The sequence below is a fragment of the Hyperolius riggenbachi genome, chromosome 4, assembly GCF_040937935.1.
Source record: "Hyperolius riggenbachi isolate aHypRig1 chromosome 4, aHypRig1.pri, whole genome shotgun sequence".
In the NCBI taxonomy this organism is placed as follows: domain Eukaryota; kingdom Metazoa; phylum Chordata; class Amphibia; order Anura; family Hyperoliidae; genus Hyperolius; species Hyperolius riggenbachi.
In genome coordinates this window covers 340,425,589-340,452,224 of record NC_090649.1, presented here as the reverse complement: position 1 = coordinate 340,452,224, position 26,636 = coordinate 340,425,589, and the positions used below count along the sequence as shown (strand labels likewise).

The 26,636-nt window shown below is 44.9% G+C and overlaps 1 protein-coding gene across 1 annotated transcript in view; it reads left to right on the top strand.

Moving 5' to 3' along the window:
• TSNAX (translin associated factor X) overlaps positions 1–26,636 on the top strand; it is a 209,436-nt gene that overhangs the window by 92,796 nt on the left and 90,004 nt on the right. Inside the window, exon 3 of the mRNA XM_068279534.1 lies at positions 5,058–5,172. Within this exon, the coding sequence (XP_068135635.1) occupies positions 5,058–5,172 (115 nt within the window). The remainder of the gene's footprint in view (positions 1–5,057; positions 5,173–26,636) is intronic.

Here is a 26,636-nt window from a genome sequence, read left to right as displayed (position 1 = left end):
GGCAGCCTGGTGATGCGCTGATCCCACTTTTTTTGCGCAATTCTCAATTTTACTGGTAGCGCGCCCAGGCTATGCATATGCATAGGTAGAATTTAGTTAGTGTTAGGTCCCCTCCCATGGAGGAAAGACTTCTTCGACAGTGGGAGGGACAAGTACCTAACAAATTGCAAATTGTTAGTGAAACTAACATCCTCCAAGTGGTAGACAGGTATGTGTATGCTCATTGTGTATTTGAATCCCATGAGTGGGGTGTGCACTTTTTTGCAGGTAAGCACTCATCTGTTTTTAAGTAGCGCTGTTCATTTCTTTGCTATGTTTGATTGATTTATTTCTGGTCAGCTGCTCCCACTTAATAGTTTTCCTTTGGTGTATATGCAGAGCCTCTGTTTGGGTTCAAGGTGCGTTTGCAGTTTCTGGGGGGGCTCAGCGCATCTCTGAGCTGAGGCCATTCAGGGGCAGCCTGGTGATGCGCTGATCCCACTTTTTTTGCGCAATTCTCAATTTTACTGGTAGCGCGCCCAGGCTATGCATATGCATAGGTAGAATTTAGTTAGTGTTAGGTCCCCTCCCATGGAGGAAAGACTTCTTCGACAGTGGGAGGGACAAGTACCTAACAAATTGCAAATTGTTAGTGAAACTAACATCCTCCAAGTGGTAGACAGGTATGTGTATGCTCATTGTGTATTTGAATCCCATGAGTGGGGTGTGCACTTTTTTGCAGGTAAGCACTCATCTGTTTTTAAGTAGCGCTGTTCATTTCTTTGCTATGTTTGATTGATTTATTTCTGGTCAGCTGCTCCCACTTAATAGTTTTCCTTTGGTGTATATGCAGAGCCTCTGTTTGGGTTCAAGGTGCGTTTGCAGTTTCTGGGGGGGCTCAGCGCATCTCTGAGCTGAGGCCATTCAGGGGCAGCCTGGTGATGCGCTGATCCCACTTTTTTTGCGCAATTCTCAATTTTACTGGTAGCGCGCCCAGGCTATGCATATGCATAGGTAGAATTTAGTTAGTGTTAGGTCCCCTCCCATGGAGGAAAGACTTCTTCGACAGTGGGAGGGACAAGTACCTAACAAATTGCAAATTGTTAGTGAAACTAACATCCTCCAAGTGGTAGACAGGTATGTGTATGCTCATTGTGTATTTGAATCCCATGAGTGGGGTGTGCACTTTTTTGCAGGTAAGCACTCATCTGTTTTTAAGTAGCGCTGTTCATTTCTTTGCTATGTTTGATTGATTTATTTCTGGTCAGCTGCTCCCACTTAATAGTTTTCCTTTGGTGTATATGCAGAGCCTCTGTTTGGGTTCAAGGTGCGTTTGCAGTTTCTGGGGGGGCTCAGCGCATCTCTGAGCTGAGGCCATTCAGGGGCAGCCTGGTGATGCGCTGATCCCACTTTTTTTGCGCAATTCTCAATTTTACTGGTAGCGCGCCCAGGCTATGCATATGCATAGGTAGAATTTAGTTAGTGTTAGGTCCCCTCCCATGGAGGAAAGACTTCTTCGACAGTGGGAGGGACAAGTACCTAACAAATTGCAAATTGTTAGTGAAACTAACATCCTCCAAGTGGTAGACAGGTATGTGTATGCTCATTGTGTATTTGAATCCCATGAGTGGGGTGTGCACTTTTTTGCAGGTAAGCACTCATCTGTTTTTAAGTAGCGCTGTTCATTTCTTTGCTATGTTTGATTGATTTATTTCTGGTCAGCTGCTCCCACTTAATAGTTTTCCTTTGGTGTATATGCAGAGCCTCTGTTTGGGTTCAAGGTGCGTTTGCAGTTTCTGGGGGGGCTCAGCGCATCTCTGAGCTGAGGCCATTCAGGGGCAGCCTGGTGATGCGCTGATCCCACTTTTTTTGCGCAATTCTCAATTTTACTGGTAGCGTGCCCAGGCTATGCATATGCATAGGTAGAATTTAGTTAGTGTTAGGTCCCCTCCCATGGAGGAAAGACTTCTTCGACAGTGGGAGGGACAAGTACCTAACAAATTGCAAATTGTTAGTGAAACTAACATCCTCCAAGTGGTAGACAGGTATGTGTATGCTCATTGTGTATTTGAATCCCATGAGTGGGGTGTGCACTTTTTTGCAGGTAAGCACTCATCTGTTTTTAAGTAGCGCTGTTCATTTCTTTGCTATGTTTGATTGATTTATTTCTGGTCAGCTGCTCCCACTTAATAGTTTTCCTTTGGTGTATATGCAGAGCCTCTGTTTGGGTTCAAGGTGCGTTTGCAGTTTCTGGGGGGGCTCAGCGCATCTCTGAGCTGAGGCCATTCAGGGGCAGCCTGGTGATGCGCTGATCCCACTTTTTTTGCGCAATTCTCAATTTTACTGGTAGCGCGCCCAGGCTATGCATATGCATAGGTAGAATTTAGTTAGTGTTAGGTCCCCTCCCATGGAGGAAAGACTTCTTCGACAGTGGGAGGGACAAGTACCTAACAAATTGCAAATTGTTAGTGAAACTAACATCCTCCAAGTGGTAGACAGGTATGTGTATGCTCATTGTGTATTTGAATCCCATGAGTGGGGTGTGCACTTTTTTGCAGGTAAGCACTCATCTGTTTTTAAGTAGCGCTGTTCATTTCTTTGCTATGTTTGATTGATTTATTTCTGGTCAGCTGCTCCCACTTAATAGTTTTCCTTTGGTGTATATGCAGAGCCTCTGTTTGGGTTCAAGGTGCGTTTGCAGTTTCTGGGGGGGCTCAGCGCATCTCTGAGCTGAGGCCATTCAGGGGCAGCCTGGTGATGCGCTGATCCCACTTTTTTTGCGCAATTCTCAATTTTACTGGTAGCGCGCCCAGGCTATGCATATGCATAGGTAGAATTTAGTTAGTGTTAGGTCCCCTCCCATGGAGGAAAGACTTCTTCGACAGTGGGAGGGACAAGTACCTAACAAATTGCAAATTGTTAGTGAAACTAACATCCTCCAAGTGGTAGACAGGTATGTGTATGCTCATTGTGTATTTGAATCCCATGAGTGGGGTGTGCACTTTTTTGCAGGTAAGCACTCATCTGTTTTTAAGTAGCGCTGTTCATTTCTTTGCTATGTTTGATTGATTTATTTCTGGTCAGCTGCTCCCACTTAATAGTTTTCCTTTGGTGTATATGCAGAGCCTCTGTTTGGGTTCAAGGTGCGTTTGCAGTTTCTGGGGGGGCTCAGCGCATCTCTGAGCTGAGGCCATTCAGGGGCAGCCTGGTGATGCGCTGATCCCACTTTTTTTGCGCAATTCTCAATTTTACTGGTAGCGCGCCCAGGCTATGCATATGCATAGGTAGAATTTAGTTAGTGTTAGGTCCCCTCCCATGGAGGAAAGACTTCTTCGACAGTGGGAGGGACAAGTACCTAACAAATTGCAAATTGTTAGTGAAACTAACATCCTCCAAGTGGTAGACAGGTATGTGTATGCTCATTGTGTATTTGAATCCCATGAGTGGGGTGTGCACTTTTTTGCAGGTAAGCACTCATCTGTTTTTAAGTAGCGCTGTTCATTTCTTTGCTATGTTTGATTGATTTATTTCTGGTCAGCTGCTCCCACTTAATAGTTTTCCTTTGGTGTATATGCAGAGCCTCTGTTTGGGTTCAAGGTGCGTTTGCACCTTACTTTCCTAACCCTAACACACAATTAATCAATTACTCAATTACCAAGTTTGTGAGATTTGCGTTTGGCAACAATCATTTGCATTGGAATGAAACAAATCTGATTGGCTATTTGTGGCTCCACCCCCTTTCTGAAATTGAACCCCAGTCACCCAATGATCAACTATACCAGGTTTGAGGCTTGTGCCATTAACAGTGCAAGAATGGCAGGTTTGAGGCTTGTGCCATTACCAGTGGAAGAATGGCAGAAATATTCCCCTTGAAAATCAACCAACTGTACAAAGTTTGAGAACCCTACCATTAACAGTGTAAGAAAAACAAGTTTGCTTTCTTAAAACAGAAAGAATTTGCAATAATTCAGGTTGGAGTGAGCTTAAAATGTCTCCCAGTGCATCACTGTTGAATACATGCAGATTAACCATTTTTACCGTTAAAAGCTAAACACACCTCCAGAACTGCTAGAATGCAATGATGTGTCAGCTTGTTAAATTGTACAGAGCCATAATAATCCAACACGCATACAGACTGTTTTGGATTGTTTGATCATCATCAGTGTATGGCATGGATTACTTTGGCTCTATGCAGTAGGGCTTGTAACACCGAGAGGTACAGACTAACCAGCAAGCTCATAGTGACCCAGAACTCATTGGAGTGTGTAAGGGACTACAATGGTCCTAAAAGCCCCCTTACTAAGATGTTAAGAAAAACAAAAGTTTGCTTTCTTAAAACAGAAAGAATTTGCGATAATTCAGGTTGGAGTGAGCTTGAGATGTCTCCCAGTGCATCACTGCTGAATATATGCAAATTAACCATTCTACCCTTAGAAGCTAAACACACCTCTAGTGTAACAGTGTAAGAGTGGCTGCAGTTTACATTTTCCAGTGAAATTTGTATTTGTCTCTTTTTGGTTATGAGAATAAAAAGTATCCTATACTTTATTCCAGGTAATGTACTATGTGTGTGCCAAATTTCATTCAAATCCGTTCAGCCGTTTTTGCGTGATCGAGTAACAAACATCCAAACATCCGAACTTTCCCATTTATTATATTAGTAGGATTATACTTGTGTTTTGACTTCTGCCTGTTTCTCTGACTCCTCTTTGCCTGCCGATTTTGTACCTTTGCCAATCTGATTTGTTACCAACCACTGCCTGATTACTCACTTAGATTTAGCCTGCCGTTTCTGTACCTTTGCCTATCTGACCTGTTGCCGACCTCTGCCTGTCTACTCACTAAGAGATTGCCTGCTGATTTTGTACCTGACCAATCTGATCTGTTGCCGTGTTTGTACTGCCTTCCATTGTCACTATTTGTAAGACTTTACCCTTCCAGGGAAAGTCTGATATTTGTCTGCTAGTGCCCACACACACTAGCAGATCGTTACATAAAATGGATTTTGTAATTGATGAACCTAAAATGTAAGTATGAAATGTTTTGTTACCTTGATGCATTTCTTTTACTATTTACAGCTTTTCAGCATGAGCTAGACGCAAGACACGACAAATATGAACGACTCGTGAAGTATAGCAGAGATATAACAACTGAAAGCAAACGAACAATATTTCTTTTACACAGAGTCATCAGGTACCAATTTTTGATCTGGTTAATTAGTTGCTCAAATGAAACAGGTTGTCTTTAATAAAAAGCATTATCTGAAAACCATGCTAGGCAACTTATTTTAAGTTAAACTTTAGTCAGCTAGTGCATTTCAAGTGTTTGTTTTTTATTGTTTTTTTTGTTTTTTGTTTTTGTTATGTTGGACAGACTTGTTATAAGCTTTTAGTTAGGACTTAGTATTGAAAATACAAAAACAGGCATGATTTAGGAATTTACTAGGAGATTAAATGTCTAATACTAAACAGCACACTGCACCATATTATTTATTATGCATATATAAATACTGCATAAAAATCCTGTTTAAGTAAAAAAAAAAATTACAATGTAAATTAAATTCTTCTAAAATAAATCCTACAAATAACAAAATCGTAAAATCTCACTAGAGGGCACCTCGGGCGTGATGCATGAAATACCAGTATCTTTTCTTTGCACTGGGAGCGCAGGGCAATTTTACCGCTGTTAATGCCAGAGGAGCATCACTTGTTCCTCGTAGCCCCATGCATGTCACTGGAGTAACCCCTGCATTGCTATGGTAACTTGCGCTACCCCATGCGCTATCATAGCATTGCACTATACTAATTTAATGGCTGGTGCTTGCCTACCATTAGGACCTGTAAAATTGCTGTGTGCACAGCAAAATTACCAGCCTTTCATTTGACAGGTCTCTAGTCAACAAACTAGTAAAGGTAGTCATACAGATACAGATACAAAGATATGATAAATTGGCACCAAAATGTGTAAAGCAGTTGGTCTATAAGTGACTACATAAATACTTGTGGATTTTATCTACTAGTCAATGTTTCTAGAAGATTATTAAACCGTATATACTAATTTGTGAGTGTTTCTGAGTACATTTAGGCAGCGGCGTACCGTCCATAAGGGCGGGGCGCATCAGGTGACATGCTGGGAGGGGGGTGTCAAACAGGCTAGCCAAAGCTCTTCATTGTTTGGCTGCAGCTGACTCAGACCCACCCTCCCCCTGTTGGCCCCGCCTCCGTCACCTCGGCTCGTCCGTTCTGTGAAAGGCCGGAAGCCGCCCGGGGCTGCACGTGGGACACCTGTTATGATCTGGGATGGGAAGATTGTATAGCTGCAGGATCCCCGCCACTGCTGTGCTGCTGCCGCCACTGCACCCCGAAACCTGGGGCAACCAGATGTGGTCAAGCTAAAGGAGGATCTGGAGGCTTCCTGGGTCTCACCCATGCTACTCTTCCGGGGCTCTGCTCCCCCTTCCAGGCTCACAGGAATCCCAGAACCCAGAGACGGGCCTACCCGCGCCACAGCTCCTCCACCTCAGTGGCTATTACAGCTAGATGCCGCCGCTCTCGCCGCTGCTCCCCTCCCGACAAGCTGGGCCATCCAGGCACACCATTGACGAACACCACGGGCACGGATGGGTCTGAGCCACAAAACCTTCTGCTGTGGGCCGTAGTACACCACTGGATGTCCCTGCCAGCTGCCAGTGTCTCTCTCACCCCCCATCTCTCTCTCCTGTCTCCTTCTCTCTCTTCCTTTCATCTCTGTCTGTTCTGTCTCTCCTCCCTGTCTCTCTCTCTCTCTCTCTCTCTCTCTCTCTCTCTCCCCCTACTGTCTCTCTTTGCTCTCTCTTTTGTCTGTCTCTTCCCCGTCTCTCTCCCTCCTCTGTCTCTCATCCCTGTCTTTCTCCTCCGTCTCTCCCTACGCTCTCTCTCTCTCCTGTCTCTCTGCTCTCTCTCCCTCCTTTCTTTCTCTCTTCTTTTTGTTTCTTCCTCCTGTCTCTTACCCATCTTTCTCCCTCCTCTGTCTCTCCTCCCTGTCTCTCTTTCTCCTCTGTCTCTCCCTACTGTCTCTCTCTGCTCTCTCCCTCTCTTCTGTCTCTCTTCCCCGTCTCTCACTTCCTCCTGTGTCTTCCAGTCTCCCCCCCCTCCCTTGTCTCTCACTTCTGTCACTCTCACTCTCTCCCTCCTGTCTCTCTCTCTCTGCTCTGTCTCTCCCTCCTGTCTCACTCTCTGCTCTCCCTCCTCTCTCTCTCTCTCTCTCTCTCTCTCTCTCTCTCTCTCTCTTTTTCTCTCTTCTCTCTCTCTTTTTCTTTTCTCTCTTTTCTCTCTCTCGTGTCTCTCTCTCTCTCTCTCTCTCTCTCTCTCTCTCTCTCTCTCTCTCTCTCGTGTCTGTGTGCATATGGTGTGCGTGTGTACACTCAGTCAGAAATACATTGGCTATATACAGGGGGAAATAACTATACAGGGGGTTCTAACTATACACTGGAGGTCTAGTTATATACGGGGTATCTGACTATATACATTGGCTATATATGGGGGAGGTATGTATATATACACTGGCTATATACTAAAGGGGGGTCTGGCTATATACACTGAAGGGGAATGTGGCTATATACAATGGCTATACTAGAGGGAGATCTGGCTATATATACTGCAATTGGGTATTATGATGGTTACCTATCCTAAATGGGGGGGTTATCTAGCTACCTATACTATAAATGAGGAATGGGGGTTTCATCTGGATCTGGCTACCTGTGCTAAAGGAGGGTTATCAGGCTACCTAATATATTTTGACAAAACACTGCTGCATCATGTGTATTTTGTAGGCAAACACTGCGCATTGTGGCTATTCTATGCTACCTTTCCAGGCTATATATACTGGGGGCACCTATACCTGGCATTACCTGCTGTGACGAACTTGGCATGCCACACTCACTCCTTTCCTTTTTTGGGGGGAGGGGGAGGGGGTGGTGTCATTTAATTTTCATCACCGGGTGTCAAATGCCCTAGGTACGCCACTGCATTTAGGCTGGTGTCAGTTCTCAGGTATTTTTAAAATGGTATAAAACTAAAAATAACATTTTTGCTCTAAAGCATTAAAAGCAGCGAAAATGAATATGAAACATAAAGGCAGACTGCTGTGATGTAATTGCAAGCCATGTTTATTCCAAGCCAAGCCATTGCATATTCCAAGCCATTGCAGCTAGCACAGATGTGGACTTTTGGAGGCCATTATGATAAACAATTATCCTGGCTTCGTAACTATGCAGTGCGGTACACATCCACTGCTGCTTGCCACAGCTTATGCATATGCGTTGACAGATAGTGACAGGGAGTGATTGATGGGTGATTAGGGGGGTGATTGGGTGCAAACAGTGGTCTGGGGGGTGGGCAGGGGGGGTCTGAGGGGTGCTGTGGGCGATCAGAGGGAAGGGGGGGGATCAGTGTGCTTGGGTGCAGACTAGGGTGACTGCAGCCTGCCCTGGTGGTCCCTCGGACACTGGGACCACCAGGGCAGGAGGCAGCCTGTATAATAGGCTTTGTATACATTACAAAGCCTATTATACACTGTGTCAGCGGCGATCGGGCAGCTAGTAACCCGCCGGCGCTTCCGAACGGCCAGCGGGTTACAGCGCGAGGGGGCGGAGCCTGTCGCCGGCAGCTGATCGCGTCACGAATCACGCTTCCCCCGCCGATGGGCGTATTGCGTTCGTTTAGGCCCAGCCTTTGCCGCCGCCCATCGCTGGGGGCGGTCCTCAAGTGTTAAACATTGACAGATTTAAATTGTTTCATTAACAGTTGAATTATCAGGGGGTTGTCGGTCTGTTCTTTTATTACTTGTTATTCCTAGTGTTTAGTTGCCTGGAGCTGACAACTTTTTGATCAATTCTTATTGCACATGTATGGTGTGTTGTGTGCTATTCGATAAAGGGTGACTTAGCCTGCATATGAGATAGAGATTAGGCTATTGCTTAGTTGGATCAATTGCCATCTTGTGGTATTAAGTTATTGCAGTCTATGTAGCATATGAAGTATTTCCGATTATTTATACCTTTACCTTTCCTTTACTTATACCGAACGCTATCTTAAATTGATGTGAATTGATTGTATTTATTATTATTTTTTAAGTTTTAGCTTATATGTGATTAATGTCTTAATAAGAATGTAAGCGGCGCAGTGGAGTGGGTGAGGGAGCAGCTCCGTAGCCCCTGAAGACTTGCTATAGCAATGAAACGCGTAGGGCCGAGCTACGGAGCGGTGTGACGTCACTGGACGTGGTAACTGGTCGGTGTGCATGAACATTTTGAACCAGCGGCGGTGTCTCTTTGGGCCTGGAAGCTTGGAGGAATAATATAGTGGCCGGTACACTAAAGCATATAGCTGATAACCATCTCACAGTCTAAGACAGCCGCAGGTCGTTCTCTGTATATCAGCTTAATGCGTTTACAATAAACGTGAGACCGAATCCTTTGCACTTTTACGCTATGTGAAGCGTCTTTTATCTCTCTGGAGGTGGCATAGTAAAGCAGCGGTGAAGGAGCCCAACAGTGGAAGTTGCCCAGCAGCTGAGATGCCAGTGAGGCTGAGGGGTGGCCTATACCCCTGATAAGCTATAGGGCCCGATCTGGCCATATAATCCATAATCTGGCCGGTTAAAATATTAATTTTCTTGCCATCTAGTAGACCATGAATGAACACGTATTTCCCTTGAGGATGGATTGTAATTTTAATAGGCGAAAAAGGTAACAATTTTCTGAAAGCACCGATACTCCATGAGAGTATTGTGAAAATACAGAGTGGTAAGCCTTGCCCACCCAACTACATTTTAGAGATTTTGGTTTGCTATCCGTAATATACCTCTCTATAAGTGCTAAAATATCTGGTTTATGTTAATTCATATAGTTTAGAATTGGGGATCTTTTCACTGGGTCATTCAAACCTCTGACATTCCAGCATATTATTCAAAGAGCTATAATTTACTGCCATCTAGTGAAATAAAAAATGTAAAAGGGGGGAGGAAGACCCCCTTAAAGTGTTCAGTAATTGGGATGAGTAATAGGTGGTGATTGTTGCCATAATAAATGTAAGAGCTGTGCATATTGAAATTGTACATTTTACAATTGATAAAGAACAAATTAACATTAATATAAAACAGAAAATACAAACAAAACTAAATTTAATCATTTAAGGGGATAAATACCATGGCGTTTAAACACCATGGCTGCGTAGTTCAACAAAGCACTGATTGTCGGATTCAAATAGTCATTCAAGTGTTGAAGTTGAAAATGGGAATTGTAGTAGTTGCAATCAGATAAACGCCAGTGCAAAGTGAAATAACTTGCAGGAATAAAACAAACGATAAACGTGAAAAAACCTGATGGAATGCTGGCACACATACTTGACTGTAGCAAAAAATGAGAGTAATGGCAAACCACTTCAAAGTTCTTGTATACAGTACATCTTCATTAGCAGCATAAAACCTAACAATAAGTGGTTTAAGTAGCAGCTCATTGATATAACATGGCGTAGGTAAGTTGCGCATCATGAAGCTTTCGTTTTGCGGCAGTAAATTTGGCCTGTTGACGCTGGACTTCTGTAGTAAAGTCAGGGAAAAAAGAAAGATTGGCATTGTTGTAAGTGATCTGGCCCTTTTCTCTTACAGCCCGGAGGACTGCATCTTGATCACGGCAATTTAAAAGCTTAAAAATGAAAGTGCTTGGTGGTGTACCTGGAGGTGGAGGTTTTGGTGCAATTCTATGGGCTTTTTCTACAGTAAGTACTGTACCTTAGAGAAGGTGTCCACGCCAGATAGGGAGACAAGCAAGTCTTCATTAAATTGAGTGGGGTTGGAGCCTTCGGCCTTCTCAGGCAGGCCAACAATGCGGACATTTGAGCTTCTCAACCTGTTCTCCTGGTCTTCTTGCCTGTCTGTGATGGCTTTAATCCCACACTGCGAGAAACCAATTTCGATGTTAAATGGACGCACAGCATCTTTGAGGGAGCTAATCCGAGTCTCCGCCTCCACCATTGAGGGAGCTAATACGAGTCTCCGCCTCCACCATGTGATCTTTCAAGTTATGAAGGTCTTGAAGCAGGAGCAAGACATCGGACCGAACAGCACCCAGAGTGGTGGTGATATGTCAGGCTTGCTTGGCAGGCCGTTATTGCCCGCATTACTTGCGAGAAGGTCAGGCGTTGCTTATTAGGTGCGGTGGATTTGTCTTCCGAGGGAGGCTGTGAGGCAGAATCGGTGCCATCTTGGTTCTCCAGCCAAAACTTTTGGAGCTTCGCCACGGCGTCTGAGGGCCTGGATGACATTGTAAAGGTAGCGGTATGCACTACGTAGCTTCACCCTATGAGATATAGTAAGTAGACGGGCTTTATTCACCGGGAAGGATTATCTCAGGAGATCGGTGGATGGGAGCTCAGTCAAAGCATGTTCTCACGCCATGTGTTTCGGGCCACACCCCTCCGCTTAGCATTATTTGTGTTTGTTTGATGTTGCTCTTACTGTGTTATTTAGATAACTATTTTGTATGCACCCAAGAGCCAATTCTCTTTTTCTTACTTGCATTGTGCAGTTGTTTGCATGGTGCATACAAATATATTTGATGTAAGAAGTATATATTGCGTGTTGATCACTTTTCTTTTCAGGTCATTACCGTTTTAGCATCCATTTTTAGTGATGCGATATTCTCCTTTTAGAACTACACTTCCTCAATGGCTTTGAGTTTTTCCACACTACAGGCTGATAAAGAAGAGGGGTCACAGTAATAGGCTTTCTTAAAATGAGCTTCCACACTATGGCTGGTAAACCGCTTCTTAATGTTGTAAACATGCTCCGCTAGTCTCTGCTTCAGTGGTCTAGTGGCTCTACGTATATACTGTAGTCCACATGTATGCCACAGCAGATAGAGTACATAATTCCTCCCACAAGTGATGACATTTCTTATTTTAAATCTGTACAAGGAAACACAAAAGGGGACACCGAGAGCCCAACATAGAGTAGTATATTGAAATACCAAAGTGAGTTGTGTAAATACATTTGTATGTATGTATTTATACTCACAAACCTGGGTTACCACATAGCCAACCACTGTACAGGCAGGTGGGGAGATTAGACTTGACCCCACTCAGGTTAAAGTAAACCTCCGGTTAAAAATCTACTCAGCAGAGCTGAAAAGGCTTGGTGTTTCTTTAACAGTTTCACAGCATCAGAACTTTGTTTTTTTTACCAAAACATCATTTTTAGCTGCATTTTTAGCTTAACTCCACCCATCAAAGAAAACTGCCCGAGCTTTTTTCCCCGATAGGATGGGATTTCTTATTTTGTTGTTCACGTTGCCTAGCAACTGGGAGGGGTTATCAGCACACAGGACAGTTGGAACTGTCTCATGCTCCCTGTCACCTCCTTTCAACCAAAAAGATGGCTGCCCTCATGAAATCAAACATTTGCCTGTTCTTTTAAAACAGGGTGGGAAAGAGATTATATTACCTATCTATTTTAATTAACATAACTAATGTAACTTAAAGGTTTGTTTAGGCTGAAGTTCCTCTTTAAGAAGTTTCTTTCTGTAGATAGGAAAGAAAAGGGTAGCACCCCTCCAAAAGGGTGGACTTAGCAATAAACTGAACGGTGGAACAAAAGTGCCAATAACAGGATAAAATACGTTAAATGTTGAAAAGAGGAGGTAGTAGTAGTAGACTTATGATCTTTTGCATTTCCTTCATATGTACCGTATTCTGTGTATTTGCCTTAATATTTCAATAAAACTTTCCTTTTGGAAAACAAAAAAAGTCATAGACTTACCACCTCAAAGTAAACACTAATTCTGTTGATTTATGGTCAACAATAAATGTTATTCAATTACTCCACAATTACTGGAGTCATTGAATAAAATGTATTGTTGACAATAAATCAATAGAATTTGTGTCTACGGTTTTTAACGTATTTTATCCTGTTATTGGCACCTCTGTTCCAACGTTCAGTCTATGGGGGGGGCACTAATAATAACCAGCTGAACTCGAACAACAATATGTTGCCTTTTTCCAAGCCAACATATTAATAAACACCGCCAGAAGCATTCAGCTAATCTTGGCAGATCAGACAAAGTGGTTCTGTGTGCCTCCCTCCGCCCTTTACTCCACTGCTGCCTACAGATCTAATCCTGGGCTATGTATGTATATACCCTATATTCACTGGTATCATTGATCCTTGTATGCACTGTCCATACATTATCACCATGATCATGCTTCATGTTCTTTGAGCATAAATTTAATGCACTAGCAATTTTATTTATCTTTGCACCATGGTTGTTCAAGGAGGTGTTATAGGTGTTTAGAATTGCTTTAGATTGCTTAGACCCTGGTCCAGTATTGTTTCATATTGGGTTCAGAATTTGAACCCATATTGATAACTTTGTGCAGCTTATAGGGCTTATTTGTAACGTAAGAGGTGAGGCATTTTTGATCGCATATCCACATATTACTGTATTGTGGTGAGTTGCTGATGTTCAGTTTTTTTTTTTTATTTATTTATTTTTTTTATTTTTTTTTGAAAGAGACTCCGTAGCAAAAATTGCATCCTGTTTTTTATCATCCTACAAGTTCCAAAAGCTATTCTAATGTGTTCTAGCTTACTGCAGCACGTTCTACTATCACCATCTCTGTAATAAATCAACTTATCTCTCTCTTGTCAGACTTGTCAGGCGTGTGTTTTGAAGGCTGCCAAGTTCTTCAGTGTTGTGGTTCTGTGATGCATCTCCCCCATCCAGGCCCCTCTCTGCACACTGCCTGTGTATTATTTAGATTAGAGCAGCTTCTCTCTTCTCTCTTATCTTTTACAAGCTGGATAAATCCTCCTCTGAGCTGGCTGGGCTTTCACATACTGAGGAATTACATACAGGCAGAGCTGTCTGCACTCTGCAGGAAGAAACAGCCTGACACTTCAGTGGAAGATAGCTGCAGGGGGAAAGAAACACACAAATGATCTCTTGAGATTAAAAAGGAAGGCTGTATACAGCCTGCTTGTGTATCGATGTATTTTCTATGTGTGGACATACTGTACATCAATCTACTTCCTGTTTTGGTGGCCATTTTGTTTGTTTATAAACAAACTTTTTAAAACTGTTTTTAACCACTTTTAATGCGGCGAGGAGCGGCAAAATTGTGACAGAGGGTAATAGGAGATGTCCCCTAACGTACTGGTATGTTTACTTTTGTGCGATTTTACCAATACAGATTCTCTTTAAGTGATTTTATGATGTTTATACGGAATATTCAATAAAGTTGTTATACTGTGATTTGGTGGTGCAGCTTTTTTTCAGGATTTATTTTCTTTTCTGGTACTCTACATTGTGTTTTGATCCTGAAGCTTGCACGCCACTACAAATTAGGAGTGCGGATTTTTTTGCTTCCAATCATTGAACTTGAAAGACTGTGGTGCAAATCTCAGTCTCCAGAAGACAAACATGCCTTAATCCTCCACTTGATGAACTACCAAAAGGTAATCACCAAGAAAAAGTCATCCTTTCTATCACATGAGATTGCAAATGTAGTTAAAAAACCAGCCCAACTGTTCTGCACAGTGGAAAAATTCTGCAACCCGGTATGCCAAAAATGTGATATCCAGTCTTCAAAGGACCAGTGTGACCAATTTGCCAGACAAAGTTTCAGCTGTATGGTCTGCAATCCAACTTACAGCATCTGAGGCTAATATAGAGCCAAAGATCATTAGCAGAGACAACATAACACCATGGTCAAACTTCAAGTAAATTGATGAAGAAGTCGCATCAAGCATCCTCCTTCACCTCCGCCAAACTACCTGTGACCTAGATCTTCTTGGCCCCAACACAGTTCATGTTGAACTGCCCGAACCTGTTTATATCGGTATTCCTCAAAATTGTAAGCTGTTCCTTACAATCAGGGATATTTCCTGCTTTACGGAAGGAAGCAATCATCAGACCTCTCCTCAAAAAACCTTCCCTGGACCCAGATACAATGACCAGCTACAGACCTGTCTCTAACCTTCCCTCTCTGGGGAAGGTAATTGAAGAAGCTGTATACCTCCAGCCAGAAGCCAAAATCTTACAAAAAAGCAACATTTATGACCCATTTCAGTCTGGCTTCAGGAAACATCACATCGCTGAAACTGCCCTCATCCAAATCTGCAACCACCTGCTCTTGGCAAGAGACAAAGCAGAGTGCTCTATCCTGATACTTAGCATTTTCTTGTGTCTACATTGGTGAGGTAAGTCCACCTACTGCCTCCATATTTTTAAACTTTTTATCCATTTTTATACTACTGGCGCCTCTGTAACCTTGCTTACTATCCTGATACTTCTAGACCTTTCTGCAGCCTTTGATACAGTTGACCATGACATCTTGATAAGCAGGCTACAGGAATACTGCGGCAATAATGGCATAGTTCTCCAGTGGTCCTCTTTCACGGCGGATCAGTGGCGATCGGTAAAACACGCAGCTAGCAAAGTGCTAGCTACGTGTTTAAAAAAAAATGTATGCAAATCGGCCCACCAGGGCCTGAGCAATCCACCGCGGCATTACTGGACGAGCTGAGCTCGTCCATAACGCCCAGGTGGTTAAGACCTGCCTCTTCCCCCTACTTTTTGCCAGAACTTTGAGCTCCCAAGTCTGAGTTTCTGGACATCCTGGTTCCTGATCCCTTGCCCTGTTTTCTGTGTATGCTTTCTTACCAGTGCCAAACCCTGTTTATTCTGTCTGAGACCTTGCTTTTGCCTAATCCCTGGTACTGTGCTTTTCTGATAACCTGTTGCTGACCTTGCTCTCCTGCTGACTCTGATATTCTGCCTGATCCCTTTTGTACTGCAATTGTGTATATATTTGCTGTATATATTTAGAAGTACAGACTAACCAGCAAGCTCATGGTGACCCAGAACTCATTGGAGTGTGTAAGGGGCTACAATGATCCTAAAAGCCCACTTACTAAAATGCTAAGAAAAACAAAAGTTTGCTTTCTTAAAAGGTGGCCATACACTGGTCGATTTGCCATCAGATCAGATAGATCCCTCTCTGATCGAATCTGATCAAAGAGGGATCGAATGGCTGCCTTTACTGCAAACAGATTGTGAATCGATTTCAGCCTGAAATCGATTCACCATCTGTGAAGCTGCCGCTGCCCCCCGGGCCCCCGCATACATTAACAGATCCGGCTGGCACTAGTCCCCCGGTCTCCGCTGTCTTCTTCTCCGCTCTGGTCTCCAGGGCTGCAGCTTCATTGTACTTCCTGTCCGGGGAAGTTAAAACTTCCTGCCGGGACAGAAAGAAGCGAAGCCTGCCGGGCTCGGAGCCCAGAGCGGAGAAGAAGCAGTGGGGACTCGCGCTGGCCAGATCAGGTAATGTATTGCCGCTAGCATCTGTCGTCGGGCATTCGAACGCCGCTATCAACGCACTTCCGACCGGCCGGCGATCAAGCGAAATCTTCCGCATGGACGGAAACGATTTTCGAACGGAAATCGATTGTTTGGTCAGCATTTGCGCAACGATTTCACAGCCGATTCGATCACAGTGATCGAATCGGCTGTATATCGGCGGGAAAATCGGTAAGTGTATGGGCCCCTGTATGATCTTTCATTCCCCACTCCAGGAGACGACCACTACCTGCCTTCATTTACCAACAAAAAGATAAGTTCTGATTAATTTGAGAGTGATGGAGCAGGATTTCTTGATTATTATTCAAATAAAGATAAGCAGACTGTGCAAGCTTGCATAGATTCCCTCCAGTCTCTGATCAATCAGGGAATATGCAAGTATGGGAAAGCCGCCTTCTTGCTGACTGCATGGCATACAATTGTCTCTGCATCATGTTCTGTAGCTTCTGCTTTACCTGCTGAAAACCCTGTTAATGTTGATTTCACATCTGAACAGGTAGATATGTACTATAGTTATCTGAAGAGGGATAGAAGTGCTTTCTTTGAATTCTATTCCACACAATCTACTGAATTTGTTTCAGGTTGTAAGAAGTAAGAATGCCGTGGAAAATTTAATGCATAAGAAATGTTGTAAGCATGAACCAGCTGCTGCCTTAATTGCTGCCTATTCATAGATCCTGCCCTTAGGTAATTTTTCTGTTATGCTAGGTACACACGAGTGTCTCTCAGAGACGAGAGACGAGACAAAAAGGCAGCGACAGTTCGTCGCCAGGTACCTCTGTGTAACAGCCGTATACAGGGCGCACAGAGGGACAGAGATGCGGCGGAAGCTGTCGCCGAAGGTTCCTCCCCCCCGCCGGAAGCTCCATACATTGTGTATGGGGTTGCGGTAGCTGGTCCGCATACACACGCGGTACGTGTAGCGGACTAGCGACAGTTGCGGCGACAGCTGTTGCGGGCGATTGGCCACGCCAATCGCCTGGCGACAGCTCTGAGTAGCGACGGTTCAGGGTGGGCGCCACATATACACGGGCGACAGTTGTAGCCCGTGTGTATGAGCCATTAACCCTCTGAATGCCGTTCACCTAGTTCAGAACTCCCTGTCCACAGCAGTTAAACAGTCCCAATGTCAGTTTCCCAGCAAAGAACAATTTAACTTTATTTTTGACTCTGAACTAATTGATTATTTATTTGATTTTCTGAAGAGGAATAGGGAAGGTTTTCATGCTTATTATTGTGAGAAGAGTGAAGGTTTTGTGTCCGCCTGTATACATGCAACTGAAACATTGATTAAGCATAAGCTTTGCAAGTGTAAATCTGCTTCCGTTTTGATTGCTGTGTGGTGTGAGATCCTCTTCTCTTGTTTCCACTCCCTTCCTACTGCTCACCCTTCTTATGCATCTTACCTTGTCCAGAGCTCAGAACCTGTAAAAAGTAAAAAGCCTGTAAAATTACAAACCGCCATCAGGTCCACACCTTGGTCATGGCAGTGTCCGGTTACTTCACAAGAACCTGTTCCTGTTTGCAGATTGGTCCATAAAACAAAACGCAAATACTTTCCAACAGCATCCATTACTCCAGTCAGTTCCTGACTGCAGCTGCAGCCTCCAGTCATCTCGCCTCACATACAGCCTCCAACCGACTGCGGTCTGGTGCAGCCTCCAGCCGACTGCGGTCTGGTGCAGCCTCCAGCCGACTGCGGCCTGGTGCAGCCTCCAGCCGACTGCGGCCTGGTGCAGCCTCCAGCCGACTGCGGCCTGGTGCAGCCTCCAGCCGACTGCGGCCTGGTGCAGCCTCCAGCCGACTGCGGCCTGGTGCAGCCTCCAGCCGACTGCGGCCTGGTGCAGCCTCCAGCCGACTGCGGCCTGGCGCAGCCTCCAGCCCATGTTCCTGTGACACAAGCTATACAGACTCTAGCCTTCATTTCACAACTCTTGCAGATTTTACATACACCAGAACCCAACCTAGCCGTTTGTCTACAGAAACTTGTATCCAGCCTACAGAGACATTGCCCAAATCTGCAAAAATGTGTATCCAGTCTGCAGAGCCTTGTTCCCAACCTGCAGAATCTTGCATCCAGTCTACAGATCTTTACTTCCAGCCTGCAGAGACTTTGCTTCAATCTGCAGAAATTTGCATTCAGTCTGCAGAGACTTGCATCCAGTCTACAGAACTTTGTTTCCAGCCCGCACAGGCTCCGCTCCAGGTGCTCAGCCAATGGCCCAGATCCCTGAAGCTATCCAGCCTGTCGCCACCCTGTCTGAAGCTATCCAGCCTGTCGCCACCCTGTCTGAAGTAATTCAGCCTGCTGTCTGTCCAAAGTTACTCTGCCTGCTGCACTACCTAAAGTTTTCCAGTCTGCTGCCCAGCCTTCACAGACTTCAGCTGCTGCCCAGGCGTCACAGCCTTCAGCTGCTGCCCAAGTCTCCTGCTCAGTCTGATGGTGCCCAGTCTCCTGCTCAGCCTGATGGTGCCCAGTCTCCTGCTCAGCCTGAGGCCTGCCAGTCTCCTGTTCAGCCTGATGGTGCCCAGTCTCCTGTTCAGCCTGAGGCCTGCCAGTCTCCTGTTCAGCTTGAGACCTGCCACTCCGCTATGTTGCCTGAGACCTGCCACTCCACTATGTTGCCTGAGACCTGCCAGCCTGATATCTTACCTGATGTCCCCCAGTCTCCTGTTTTATCTGTTCCTCTGCCTGATGGTCTCCGGGCTAGGATCCTGCTTCCTCTTGTCCTGTCTTCAAAATTACCTGCTTTCCAGCTACTTCTGGTTATGTTTTGCTCTCCCTGCCCACCCAGGGGGGCTACTTCTGGATTGTTGCCCTCCCTGCCCACCCAGGGTTGGCATCTCCCGTTTTTGGTCCTTGCCACTTTTTGGAGCGTGCTTAATGTGCACCAATTCTTTGTCCAATTTGCCTCCCTGCCTGGTGAAGTTTTAAGGTTTAACCACTTCCCGACCGCCGTTTATACAATTGGCGGCCGGGAAGTGGACCCCGCAAGGACCGTCGTATGTACAAATCCTTGTACGGGCATGGGCGGCGCGATCGCGTCATTCGTGACGCGATCGGCCGCCGGCAACTGGCTCCGCTCCCCTCGCGCTGTAACCCGCCGGCCGTTCGGAAGCGCCGGCGGATTACTAGCACCCGGATCGCCGCATACAAAGTGTATAATACACTTTGTAATGTATACAAAGTGTATTATACAGGCTGCCTCCTGCCCTGGTGGTCCCAGTGTCCGAGGGACCACCAGGGCAGGCTGCAGCCACCCTAGTCTGCACCCAAGCACACTGATTTCCCCCCCCCCCTGCCCCCTGATCGCCCACAGCACCCCTCAGACCCCCCCCTGCCCACCCCCCAGACCACTGTTTGCACCCAATCACCCCCCTAATCACCCATCAATCACTCCCTCTCACTATCTGTCAACGCTATTTTTTATTTATTCCCTAAACAGCCCCCTGCTCCCTCCTGATCACCCCCCCACCCCTCAGATTCTCCCCAGACACCCCCCCCCCCCCCTGTGTACTGTATGCATCTATCCCCCTGATCACCCATCAATCACCCCCTGTCACTGCCACCCATCAATCAGCCCCTAACCTGCCCCTTACGGGCAATCTGATCACCCACCCACACCAATAGATCGCCCGCAGATCCGACGTCAGATCACCTCCCAAGTGCAGTGTTTACATCTGTTCTCTACCCTAAACACCCACTTATTGCCCATCAATCACCCATCAATCACCCCCTATCACCACCTGTCACTGTTACCCATCAGATCAGACCCTAATCTGCCCCTTGCGGGCACCCAATCACCCGCCTATACGCTCAGATTGCCCTCAGACCCCCTCTTATCAATTCGCCAGTGCAATATTTACATCTGTTCTTCCCTGTAATAACCCACTGATCACCCATCAATCACCTATCAATCACCCCCTGTCACTGCCACCCATCAATCACCCCCTGTCACTGCCCCCCATCAATCAGCCCCTTGCGGGCAATCTGATCACCCACCCACACCAATAGATCGCCCGCAGATCCGAGGTCCGATCACCTCCCAAGTGCATTGTTTACATCTGTTCTCTACCCTAAACACCCACTAATTACCCATCAATCACCCCCTGTCACTGCTACCCATCAGATTAGACCCCTATCTGCCCCTAGGGCACTCAATCACCTGCCCACACCCTCAGAACGCCCTCAGACCCCAGCCCTGATCACCTCGCCAGTGCATTGCTTGCATCTATTCCCCCCTCTAATCACACCTTGAGACACCCATCAATCACCTCCTGTCACCCCCCTAGCACACCTACCCATCAGATCAGGCCCTAATTTGCCCCGTGTGGGCTCCTGATCACTCGGCCAAACCCTCAGATCCCCCTCAGACCCCCTTCCGATCACCTCCCCAGTGCATTGATTGCATCTATTTTCCCCTCTAAGCACCCCCTGAGACACCCATCAATCACCTCCTGTCACCCCCCTAGCACTCCTATCCATCAGATCAGGCCCAATACAACCTGTCATCTAAAAGGCCACCCTGCTTATGACCTTTTCTACAAAATTCGCCCCCTCATAGACCACCTGTCATCAAAATTTGCAGATGCTTATACCCCTGAACAGTCATTTTGAGACATTTGGTTTCCAGACTACTCACGGTTTTGGGCCCGTAAAATGCCAGGGCGGTATAGGAACCCCACAAGTGACCCCATTTTAGAAAGACACCCCAAGGTATTCTGTTAGGTTTATGACGAGTTCATAGAAGATTTTATTCTTTGTCAAACGTTAGCGGAAATTGATTTTTTATTTTTTTTTCACAAAGTGTCATTTTTCACTAACTTGTGACAAAAAATTAATTCTTCTATGAACTCGCCATACACCTAACAGAATACCTTGGGGTGTCTTCTTTCTAAAATGGGGTCACTTGTGGGGTTCCTATACTGCCCTGACATTTTAGGGGCCCTAAACCGTGAGGAGTAGTCTAGAAAACAAATGCCTCAAAATGACCTGTGAATAGGACGTTGGGCCCCTTAGCGCACCTAGGCTGCAAAAAAGTGTCACATGTGGTACGACCGCACTCAGGAAAAGTAGTATAATGTGTTTTGGGGTGTATTTTTACACATACCCATGCTGGGTGGGAGAAATCTCTCTGTAAATGGACAATTGTGTGTAAAAAAAAAAAAAAAAATCAAACAATTGTCATTTACAGAGATATTTATCCCACCCAGCATGGGTATGTGTAAAAATACAGCCCAAAACACATTATACTACTTCTCCTGAGTACGGCGGTACCACGTGTGGCACTTTTTTACACCCTAAGTACGCTAAGGGGCCCAAAGTCCAATGAGTACCTTTAGGATTTCACAGGTCATTTTGCGACATTTGGTTTCAAGACTACTCCTCACAGTTTAGGGCCCCTAAAATGCCAGGGCAGTATAGGAACCCCACAAATGACCCCATTCTAGAAAGAAGACACCCAAAGGTATTCCGTTAGGAGTATGGTGAGTTCATAGAAGATTTTATTTTTTGTCACAAGTTAGCGGAAAATGACACTTTGTGAAAAAAAAAACAATTAAAATCAATTTCCGCTAACTTGTGACAAGTAAATAAAAACTTCTATGAACTCACCATACTCCTAACGGAATACCTTGGGGTGTCTTCTTTCTAAAATGGGGTCATTAGTGGGGTTCCTATACTGCCCTGGCATTTTAGGGGCCCTAAACCGTGAGGAGTAGTCTTGAAACAAAAATGACCTGTGAAATCCTAAAGGTACTCATTGGACTTTGGGCCCCTTAGCGCAGTTAGGGTGCAAACAAGTGCCACACATGTGGTATCGCCGTACTCAGGAGAAGTAGTATAATGTGTTTTGGGGTGTATTTTTACACATACCCATGCCGAGTGGGAGAAATATCTCTGTAAATGGACAATTGTGTGTAAAAAAAAAAAAATCAAACAATTGTCATTTACAGAGAGATTTCTCCCACCCAGCATGGGTATGTGTAAAAATACACCCCAAAACACATTGTACTACTGTATATTCCTGCGTATAAGACTACTTTTTAACCCTTGAAAATCTTCTGAAAAGTTGGGGGTCGTCTTATACGCCGGGTATCATTGATGCTGGGTGATACCCCCTATCCTGTTACCGTCTCTCAGATCTTGCTGCTGAGGACTGCAGTGAAGCGGCGCAGGCGCACATGTGCGAGATCTGAGAGGCAGAGAGGGAGGTAAATAGGATACAAGGGTGGGCCAGAGGGCTGAAAGAGGCGTATTTTATGGGCACAGCGCGATCTATTCTTCCATACCGCTCTGGTAAACAGGGAGAGCTGACCAATCCACTTAGGGAGAGTTCACCAATCCAACCAGTCAATTGACTATATACTTTTATATACTGGGTAACACATACAGTACAGCACCAGTATGATTTTTTTTAATTTGGTGTACGTTGGAAGTGGGGTAGTCTTATACGGTGAGTACATAACAAACTCTATATTTTAACTGAAATAGTTGGGGGGTCGTCTTATACACCCAGTCGTCTTATACACCGGAATATACGGTACTTCTCCTGAGTACGGCAATACCACATGTGCGGCACTTTTTTGCAGCCTAACTGCGCTAAGGGGCCCAAAGTCCAATGAGCACCCTTAGGCTTTACAGGGGTGCTTACAATTTAGCACCCCCCAAAATGTCAGGACAGTAAACACACCCCACAAATGACCCCATTTTGGAAAGTAGACATTTCAAGGTATTCAGAGAGGGGCATGGTGAGTCTGTGGCAGATTTCATTTTTTTTTTGTCGCAAGCTAGAAAAAATGGAATTTTTTTTTTTTGTCACAAAGTGTCATTTTCCGCTTACTTGTGACAAAATATATCTTCTATGAACTCACTATGCCTCTCAGTGAATACTTTGGGATGTCTTCTTTCCAAAATGGGGTCATTTGGGGGGTATTTATACTATCCTGGAATTCTAGCCCCTCATGAAACATGTCAGGTGGTCAGAAAAGTCAGAGATGCTGGAAAATGGGAAAATTCACTTTTTGCACCATAGTTTGTAAACGCTATAACTTTTACCCAAACCAATAAATATAGGCTGAGTGTGGTTTTTTTTAATCAAAAACATGTTTGTCCACATTTTTCGTGCTGCATGTATACAGAAATTTTACTTTATTTGAAAAATGTCAGCACAGAAAGTAAAAAACATTTTTTTGACAAAATTCATGTCTTTTTTGATGAATATAATAAAAAGTAAAAATCGCAGCAGCAATCAAATAGCACCAAAAGAAAGCTTTATTAGTGACAAGAAAAGGAGCCAAAATTCATTTAGGTGGTAGGTTGGATGAGCGAGCAATAAACCGTGAAAGCTGCAGTGGTCTGAATGGAAAAAAAGTGCCTGGTCCTTAAGTTGGGTAAAGCCCACGGTCCTCAAGTGGTTAAATTTCCCTCCCTGCCCACCCGGTTTTGGCATCCATGGTCATCCCTGCCAAGGGATTGTTTGTTTAAAGTCTCTTGGGACCCTGGCGGGGGTTTTCTAAAGACATTATGGAGCGTCCTGAGGCCGCTTCTTAAGGGGGGGGGGGGTAATATTAGGAACTGTGTACTGCCTGCTCCTGCCTGCTGGTGGCAGTATTTGGCATGGAATGCCTGGAACTTTTATTGTGTCACCAGCAGAGGGCTCGATAGACTTTTGAACAGACCTGCAGTTCTACAATCCAACAGCAGGTGGCTCTTCAGTCGCAAAGACTTGCAGTTCCTGATCTGGCCTGTGGGTGGTTCAGATGCTTATTGCAATTACTCACCACCAGTTGCATCCTGTGTTCACTTTCACATGGACTTTTTTAAGATCTGCCTCTTCCCCCTACTTTTTGCCAGAACTTTGACCTCCCAGGTCTGAGTTTCTGGACATCCTGGTTCCTGATCCCTTGAACTTGATGAACAGATGAAGACAGTACACAAAAGGCTTCAGCAAATAAACTGTATTAGTAGCATACAGAGGCACACGACATGTTTTGGGCGGAGCCCTTCCTCAGGTGTGCCACACCCTTCACAAGCAACACTTTAATACCCATCCCCCAGGAAGTCCATGTGATCACCTGACCACCAGTAACCATAGTGACAAAATTAAATAATCAAAGTTATATACAAGAATACAACATATTAAATCCGAGGAACTTCACATAATGTCTACCTCAGCTAACCGCTGAGGAGTAGGTCACCCAGATACATCTGTACAATACAGAGCCATAATGAACAATTTATGTATTTTTTTTATCTATAGTTCTTTACGATACCAAGCCTGGTTCAATCCTGTTTCAGATACTCTGTGCATTCATTTCACCTAGAAGAAAGAGAGACATTACAAAAAGCATTTCAAACTCAGGTTCTCATTTAGACCTGTAGGATAAACACAATTGAATGTATTTATCCACTTTGCTTCACACTGTAGCAGCAATTTTTTCCAGTCACCACCTCTATTCAGTCTCAGCAATCCTATCACAAACCAGCGTAACTGACTGACTCTGTGTTGGAGTTGCAAGAAATGCCTTGGTACTGAGGTTTCATATTTTTTTTATTTATTTTTTTTACCTTCTGCAAAATTTGCAATATCCCTTTTGTGCTCTTGAATTCATTGTTTTACAGGTCTTTCTGTTTTGCCATTATACATATGACCGCAGGGACACTTGAGCCCGTATACCACGTACAGACTCAAGCAGGAAAACCTGTCCCTGATGTGTACATTAGCACCAGTGGAGGGTGGGAGAAATGCTGCTCCCTTTTATGATTGCGCTGCAACAATTGAAACTCAGGCATGGGAAGGTGCCCTTTTTATCATTAGGTGCTCCCTCATCATTCCTGATGGCAATGTCCGATTTACATAACCAATTTTTGATGGTCTTACCCCTACGATAAGCAAACACTGAAGGTTCAACGAACAAATGACCATACTCTCGATCTTGCCTAAGTATCGGCCAGAATTTTCGCACTGCGGAACAAATTCGTTTCGCCAGATACCCATAGTTGCACACAAAGGGCAACCGATTGGACACATCTCTTGCTTTGGGGAGCAGCAAGTCCTTTCTCGCTACTGATCTCACCTCATCACTCACCTTTCTAAAGGCATGTTCATCATATCCTTTCTCTACCAATTTTCTTCAGCTTTATCGTAATCCGTTAATTTGGACGAAATCCCCTGGGCTCTCAATCACCTGATCCCTTGCCCTGTTTTCTGTGTATGCTTTCAGTTGCCGAACCCTGTTCTGTCTTGAGAGCTTGCTTTTTGCCTAATCCCTGGTACTGTGCTTTTCTGATGACCTGTTGCTGACCTTGCTCTCCTGCTGACTCTGATATTCTACCTGATCCCTTTTGTACTGGGATTGTATATATATTTGCTGTATATATTTAGTTAGACAGTGAGGGTGTTGTATATATTTGCCACGGCTTCCCGGATTGTTTGTATATATTGTGTGCTGTGCAGAGGTTTGCATGATATTTGCATTCACGTTTGTATGTATGCCTGCATTTGCAATAAAACATTGGAATTTCCACCATAATCCTTGGTTTTGTGTCTGTATACTGCAAACTGTGGTCAAAACGTTCCTCCGTTCAGGCCTGTGACATATTTGCAGTCTTCACCACTGGGAATAGGAGGCACAGATATACACAGTTCTGAGCATGTGCGTAGCCTGGGAGTTATAATTAATGGGGATTCAAACTTCAGAACTCACATCTCTGCTGTGGTGAAATCATTCTATTTTCATCTGAAGAACGCAAAAATCAAGCACCTCCTCCCCCCAGAAAATCTGCCTACCTTAGTTCATGCCTTTATTACATCCCGACTAGACAATTGTAATGCTCTCTACACCGACTTCCAGAAAAGGAATTGTACCACCTACAGCTGATACAGAATACTGCTGCCAGACTGTTAATCAACCCCGTTACTGCCACATACCAGTCCTGCACTCCCTTCACTTGCTACCTATAAAATGGAGGATCCTATTAAAGATCGGCCTACTGACATTTAAGCACTGCATAAACTAGGCCCTGGATACATGAAAGAAATGTTGCAGCTGCGTAGCAATCCCTGTAATCTCAGATCCACAGGCTCTAATAATCTAGTGATACCCAGAGTCCACCTGGAAACTTTGGTCGCAGAGCCTTCTGTCATGTCGCACCCAGGGCCGGCTCTAGACTTTTTGCCGCCTGAGGCAAATTTAGGGCTGGTTCAGACGGACGTTCGGAGGCGTTGCGTTCGTTGACGTTGCGTTGGTGATGCGTTCAGGC